Source organism: Acanthopagrus latus, chromosome 7 (assembly GCF_904848185.1).
Source record: "Acanthopagrus latus isolate v.2019 chromosome 7, fAcaLat1.1, whole genome shotgun sequence".
NCBI lineage: Eukaryota > Metazoa > Chordata > Actinopteri > Spariformes > Sparidae > Acanthopagrus > Acanthopagrus latus.
Genome location: NC_051045.1, coordinates 10,846,968 through 10,854,679, shown reverse-complemented (window position 1 = coordinate 10,854,679; position 7,712 = coordinate 10,846,968). Strand labels below are relative to the sequence as shown.

Below are 7,712 nucleotides of genomic sequence, written 5' to 3'. Positions count from 1 at the left end.
CAGAGTCATGTGATATTGTACAAAATTACTGCAGCTGTAAAAAATAGAAATACTCAAGCAAAGTAGGCCACAAGTACCTCAAAATTGTACTTAGGTACATGTATTTAGTTACAAATCAAACTTAAGTTTGTGAGAAACACATCATCTATCTCTTAAAAGTCAACTTTTCAAATAAAAAAAAATATCAATCTTGAAATAAGCAGATTGGTAGTTTTTTTACGGGACAAGAAGGTTTTGACCAAATGTAATCAGAAAAGTAACTAGTAACTGAATGAATCCACCTGCAGGTCAGCTGAAGTGGCGTAGAGGTGTTCGATGTTTCAGCCATGGCAGCCCTCCGGGTGGGCGGGGTTGACCCGATTAGAGGGGCGGGGCAGTTGAGAGGTCAAAGTTGAATTCATTTTGCCTTTTGTGCCAGGCAGAAGAGTGGAGTCCGATCGAACAGCGGCGTCTCTTCCCTCTTCCCCGGATCCTTTCAAAACTCCCTCCCGAACCTCTCCCCTTCTACCCTTGCCACCCTACCCACCCCCTGAACACTCTTCAAGGGACGGTTCGGGTAAGACCTCCAGAGCTGTGGCTTTGTTTTCCTTCTCTTTGCCTTCCTTTGAGAGTGAAGGACGGGGATAACTCGGCGTGCCTCAGTGCGCTCTGTAGGCCGCGGGATCTGACTATTTCCTGGATTAGATGATGCTAAAGCTAGCGACCTGGATGGAAAATTACCGAACTGAATGCAACTTGAGCTTGTAGCTGGGCAGTGGGTTTCAAACGTGGGTGGAAATTGTACACATTGGGCTGCTTACTGGTCCAGCACTTTAGTCATTCCTGTAGTCATGAATGTAGGAAGTTACGGCAGAGATGCTAATTTAGCCTCCAGAGCTTGCTTGCGTGACTAGCCGTGATGCTCACTCCAATATTGGATTTGCGATGTTATCGTTATCCCACGGGTCTTTTGTTGTTACTGACCAGGCACACTCGACATAAAGTTGCTTAAGTACAAAAAGGGCCATTGGCAGCTTGCACTCAGGCCTTTAAAAAATGCCGAAAACCTATGTCGCCACAGCTGTTTAATTCCAGGAAATAGTCACTGCCACAGAGAGACAGTGGGTCATTGTGCTAACGTGAATGAGTGGACCCGGGCCAGTCTAATGTGAATTACTGGACTGAAACGTCTCATTCTTTCGGGGTGGCTAGTTAACGTTATTAAAGTACAGTGCAAGCTCAAGTCCACAAGATGTTAAATGCCTGCATCACTTCATTGAGCTGCACTGACAGCAGCTTTTTTTTTTTTTTTTTTTTTTTTTTTAGTAAACAAGGCTTTCTAGTAAAATGTCCTCATAGTTTCCAGTTAGTACATTGTCCCTGATTGTCACATTTTCCACTCTGTTGCAGACTTTCAGCCAGTGACCAAAGACCCACTTTGTTGGCCAGTTTAGTGTGCAAATTCAGCTGCAGCAATGGACTCAAGTCTGGTCGAAGGAGGACTTAATGTCACCTTAACCATCAGGCTACTCATGCATGGGAAGGTGAGTGTGGCTGCATGCTATGTTTGATGATAAGTTTGAAGTCGCGCCACGGTTTAATGGGGACGATCTCTGCTTGGAGTAAAGTGAAGACCAACACTAACTGTTTCCTCTGCCTGTGACTGCGAAGAATGCTTTTTCTTGCTTTTAATGTGAATGTTTGTTCTCTTCTGTAGGAGGTTGGAAGCATCATTGGCAAGGTGAGTTGTTTTTTCTGCCAGTATGATGCTATCTACACCTTGCCCCTGTGGTGTGTTTTGTAAATATTGTGTATTTGTGCTTCTTTCACAGAAAGGAGAGTCCGTGAAGAAGATGAGAGAGGAGGTAAGTTCATTTCTTTTCCACAAATATGTCAGCAAACAAGAAGACACATGTTCATATCTTCAGCGACACTGACTCATGCATCATATGATAAGGCTGCGACTGATTAGGTACTTCCACTTTTGTCTGTGCAGAGTGGTGCCCGCATCAACATCTCAGAGGGGAACTGTCCGGAGAGGATCATAACTCTCGCGGGACCGACCACCTCCATTTTTAAAGCCTTCTCCATGATCATTGAGAAACTGGAGGAGGTTGGATCTGCTTGCTACATCTTAAACCAGACATTTCATTGCAATGGAGTTGACACTTTTTGACACAGATTTTCCTCTTGTTGTGTCATCTTCCCTCCAGGACATCAGCACCTCAATGACTAACAGTACGGCCACCAGCAAACCGCCGGTCACCATGCGCCTTGTTGTGCCTGCCAGCCAGTGTGGCTCTCTCATTGGCAAAGGTGGATGCAAGATCAAGGAAATCAGAGAGGTTTGTCACATGGGGTTTATTTCTTTTTTTTATTCCCTTTTTTATCGAGTTTACCTGAGGTCCATACAAGCAGTGCAATTATTTTCTTAGAGTATTATATCCCCATCTATAACTGCCCTCTTTAACCCATTAAGACCAGATTCTTACCCTAACCCAACTTCTGTGTGTAGTTTGTGTAACGTGAACATTTTTGAATGATGTGTTCACTTTCAAGACATGTAACTGAAGAAATGCATTCACATTTGTTAATGAATGTTGGAGCAAAGGCAATAATTTTAAATTAAAGTCATTAAGGCCGTAATTGTTTTTTTATTTCATGTTTCTGTCTGCTCCAGAGGCTGGGAAATAAAAGTTTTTAGTGAGCGGTGACAATTCTGTCAAGTTCTTCAGAACGCCCTCATTTTTTTGGCGGTGTTGTCAAATGATGCCTCAGGTGTTAGAATTCATTATTAATGGGATTTTGATGGTATTTGATTTAATGAGTTAAAGTAGATAACTTTAACTAGATAAGTAGAAGCAAATAAGATTAATGACAGTAACAAAAATTACAGACTAATGTACGAAATTAAATAAAAAGAGTAATTTATATTAAACAAATGATGGTTGTACTGGTGTTAAATACACAATCCAACATCCTTTCTAAAAATGTGTCTGTTACAGTCTAATAGAAAAGATAATTCTTTTCACGCCAAAGAGGAAACGGTGTGTCCATTGTCGATTTATCCAGCGTTAAGCACTTTCTTGTTACAGCCATCATGAAAAGTGTCTTACACCTGCCATGTCCTAACTTTTGTTGTTTGTGGCTGTGTCTTTACAGTCAGCCGGAGCTCAGGTACAAGTAGCAGGGGACATGTTGCCCAATTCCACAGAGCGTGCCATCACTGTTGCAGGGACCCCACAGTCCATTATCGAGTGTGTCAAGCAGATCTGTGTCGTCATGCTTGAGGTACAGGCACTGTTGATTTGTAAAGCTGCTTTCACTTTTTGTAAATTTGTGATGACTGATACTCTTGCTGGTGTATTACTTTCTGTGTTACTGTTGATGTTGTGTCAGCACTTAACAGTGACTGTTTCCGTTTCTGTAGTCTCCACCAAAGGGAGTGACCATCCCGTACAGACCCAAACCCTCAGGCTCTCCTGTCATCTTTGCAGGTGGTCAGGTAAACAACGAAACCATTTATTTCTGTAGATGTATCACTGTGTACTTTTTGACCCAGCAGTGTCCTGTGTTTTTCAGAAAATGGTCAAAAGAATTTGATTATAGTTTGGCTATCATTTTAGTCTCAGTTGTGCTGTCTGTAGCATGTCTGTCTTTGTTCTGGTGACACACCAAGGACAGAGGACTGATGGATATTGGAGTTCACTGTGTATGACACTACCACACCCTTCTAAGTGCTGTTCTCTCCTTGCAGGCTTACGCTGTCCAAGGGCAGCACGCCATTCCACAGCCTGATGTAAGTGAAGGGCCCTCTGTAAGTGATCCAATATATTTGCAACTTCGGTCCTGGGAAGCCATACCACCTTCTTATTTCATCCCTCTGACTCTTTATTTTCCAACCACTGCCTGAAACACATTCATTTATATTACCAAAGATTGTACTCATTTAAAGTTTCAACCGTTTTTTTTAAAAACTTTTTTCCCCCTGTAGACTAAATCATGGGCTTCATATTCCATTTCATATTTTCCTCTCATTATCATGATACAAAAGGGAAATAATTACAAAATTTCAGCTTTGAAATGTCTGCCAGATTCCTCACTCATAGTTTCTGTTTGTGTTTGTTTTCCCCTCCACATTCTTTCCTCCATTGTTTCAACAGCTCACCAAACTTCACCAGCTGGCCATGCAGCAGAGCCCCTTCCCCATTGCACATAGCAACCAGGGCTTCCAGGGTAGGTGGACAGATTGAAACGGGGAATGCGATTGCTGTAGATTTGTAATAATCCGCGTAGTCAACACACTCATGTGCTTTCTTTATATTTCTTCAGCTGGGATGGATGCCTCTGCACAAACTGGCTCTCATGAGCTGACCATTCCAAACGATGTAAGTGCCGTTTATTTCATGTTTGCCTTTTTTTTTACTGTGTTTGTAAGAAAGATGTGCCACTTTTAGTAAGCTTATTTTCTTGCTATTTGTATCTTTTCCTCATGCTGTCACATTTTTCTCTTTCCCACTCAGCTCATTGGTTGCATTATTGGACGTCAGGGCGCAAAGATCAATGAGATTCGTCAGATGTCAGGGGCTCAGATCAAGATTGCCAACCCTGTGGAGGGCTCGACTGACAGACAGGTCACCATCACTGGCTCCCATGCCAGTATCAGCCTGGCTGAGTATCTGATCAATGCTCGGTAAGAGGCTCCGTGCTAGTGCAACACATCCATTACAGAGCAGCAAGTTGACAGAACACAGCAGTGTGTGACGGTTTACTTTGTATCTGAAGTGGTAAAACACTTTGGAGTGCAGTTTGTCAGCTGCGATGTGATGCTAGGAAACATTTATAGGCTTTTCAAATTTTACAAGATAATAATGTGAAACGGATTCTGGAATATTCTTGGCATATTGGTTTAGCCTTTAAGTATGTCTTCATTCAGTTTTGCAAGGTTTTTATACCCTTGTGTTTCTTGTCAGCTTATTTTTCTTTCTCTACTTTTAAATGTATCAGTTTTATTGATTTTATCTTTTAGTGTTTTGTGATTTTAATCCTAAGCATTGAATGGATGATACACATGTCGGGCTGTATCAGCCCATTGCTGTATATTGGTATCAGTAAAAATATAGCTGAAGAGTGACCGTACAGAGCCTTATTGCTTCTGTTGACTTAACAAGCACTGTATGTACACACTCTGGTGCAGCAGGTAGCGTTATGCAACTTTACATTTGGTTTGCAATCAGCCAATAAACACAGAAGAAAAATAATGTAGAATGAGCAAACCATGTTCTCCAAGGGTTCAGAGGAGGGGAAACTTGTTGTTTTAACACAACAGATCCTAACAGCCGTGGAATATTAAACTACCTATCTGTGCTCACTACATCACAGCCTTCTTATACTCGTGTGCTTAAACTACAGGTTGGGAACTTCTATTGAAGTTCCAAAAATGCGAAAACACCTGTTATCTTGTTAGTATAGAGTATTGGTTTCAGCTGAAAAAAAAATCTGTACTGTGCATCCCCACTTTACTTTTGTGTTGACATCTTATTAATGGCACATGGCTGTATAAAAGGTGCTGTACAAATAAAGTGTGATTGACAGACTGGAGAGGAGAGAGATTTAATGTATTTATCATTAATAGAGTTTTGCTATGTCCGCCTTTACAGACAGGAAGTGTAATAATCAGAGATAAAAATTTCAGGAGGGAGTGGATTATAAAACAGTCTTCATGCTCCTCACGTACCAGACTTCAGACTTTTGGATTGGGTTTTCCTTTTGCCAAATCATAGAATGTTGTTCATAATTGTCCAGGATATTCTGCAGGAAGGTGGGTCAGCCTTATAGAACTGAAATGGCGTGCTGGGCTACTTAAAATCGGTGACAAGAAATGCAGCAGTCCACCTGAAACTAAGATACAGGAATGTTGAGTGTATTATTTCAGTAATCAAGAAAGGTGTTACTGTCCAAACAATTAAGCCTTTTGTATGAGCTCCAATTATTTGAGTCAGAGTTAAGTTTTTCTTATTTTTTGTCGCTCTCTTCAGGCTGTCTTCTGAAGCTACTGGACTCGCAGCCAACTGATATGGAGGTTCTTCATCAGCACCTAATGTAACCCCTCCCCCTACTTTTTACCAAGAGGTCCCTTATTGAACTTAATGCAAAAACCAAGTACTCTAAACTCACTGTTTTCTCCTCTGCTTTGGTTATAAACCTTCTCAGTTGTAATTACACCATTATCATATCATGATATTGGTATTTTATTTATTTATTATGTTTTTAAATTCCCTTTGCATATAGTTTTTAAAGACTTCCTTCTGTTGTATTTTTTCCTCTTATTTTACTGTATATCTGTATGATCTTCTTGATATAAGTAAAGTTTTAGAAAAATCTGAAAAGGCATAAATAATGTTTTTCTTATGTCAGATTTTTCTTAGAAAATGTAAAAATGAAGAAAAAAAGACACACAATAACATTATAGATGGACTGTTCTTCCCCTTCCTTTTTAAATATCTATTTATTTTTATTTAATACACAGCTCCTTGTAAGAGTAGAATCATGATATTTGCCATCTTCTATTTGAAGCTGTACTTTCTGAAAGAGGCATTGTGGGTTTAACGGGTTTCAGTGGGTGTAAATGATCTCCGGTTGAAGATGTATGCAGGAAAAAAACCTTTTTACTCTGAAGGCGATTTATCCCTTGTTGAGTGTGGGGTTCAAAGGAGAATTTTAAGCTATGTTACATTTCACCTCTAATTTGCTGAGTAATTGTTTTGTGTCATTCCTGTGTTTCCATCCGTTTTATTTCTTGATCAGGACTTTTGAGCATTGTTGTGTATTGGATTCTGATAAGGGTGGGTGGGCCATGGTCACCAGGAATGGGCCTGAATGAGAGGAAAATATTTTCTTTTCTCTGAAATTACTAAGACCATAGTAATGACGATGATGATAATAATAACATTGAAATGTTTGTTTTAAATAGAGAAAATATTTTTTTTAACTGCAGGGCTGGGGAATGCTGCAAGGGGCAAAACTACAAGACATATTGGTCTTTATAAGTATATTATGCTGAGGTATTAAATTATGATTAACTAGAAGGAGAATTATAGAATTAACACTAGTTTCCTGCTATCCTTTTTTGCCTGGGTCAGATTTTATTTTTTATTATTCTTTGCAGGATGAAGAAACACGTTTTTGTGCACGTTTTCAAACTATTGTAGATCTGGGTGCAATTAAATTGTTGAAGAAATGAAATGCAGAAATAAAAAGATGTGAAATGCTTAATCATTCGTTTGTCATTCTTATGTTGCCATGTTTTTCACAAAGGCTGCTAAGAGGACTGGCAATCAAACTCAGATTTATTGAACGGCCATTACACTCCCATTTTTGTTAGTTCCTTTCCCTTAGTGTTTTATTTACTATATGTTCTTGTGCATGTAAAAGTTAAAAGTCCGCTCTAACAGAAGCTACTTACTGCTCTTGAAATGCTTCGTCACCTTTTTATTTGACTCTGACATCACACTACGTCACCATGTTATATTTTTGCATAATTAATGCTTAGCAGCTAGTTTGGCACATAAGGAGCTAAAACAGCATTTCAGGCAGCAGGGGGCTAAAGAGCTGCAGCACTGGTCAGTGACTGGGCATAAGAAAGCTCATGTGCTCAAGCATTACAGCATTTAAACCTATTCTAATAGTAACCCTAAATGTCTCAATGTCTAATGTCTGCTAATCTCTTTGGA

The 7,712-nt window shown here is 39.9% G+C and overlaps 1 protein-coding gene across 2 annotated transcripts; it reads left to right on the top strand.

Annotated features, from left to right (window-relative positions):
* The first annotated feature begins 396 nt into the window (after positions 1–396).
* LOC119023413 (poly(rC)-binding protein 2-like) lies at positions 397–7,254 on the top strand. 2 transcript variants are annotated; one of them, XM_037105331.1, is made up of 13 exons: positions 397–556; positions 1,390–1,523; positions 1,697–1,720; positions 1,812–1,844; positions 1,976–2,092; positions 2,193–2,324; positions 3,142–3,270; positions 3,410–3,484; positions 3,737–3,778; positions 4,143–4,215; positions 4,312–4,367; positions 4,503–4,672; positions 6,018–7,254. In XM_037105331.1, exons 2-13 carry the CDS (start codon positions 1,455–1,457, stop codon positions 6,052–6,054), a joined length of 957 nt encoding a protein of 318 aa, XP_036961226.1. In that variant the 5' UTR covers positions 397–556; positions 1,390–1,454; the 3' UTR covers positions 6,055–7,254. The 2 variants fall into 2 exon arrangements, with proteins under 2 accessions (XP_036961226.1, XP_036961225.1); XM_037105330.1 differs by having other exon boundaries at positions 3,737–3,796.
* Positions 7,255–7,712: the final 458 nt, after the last annotated feature.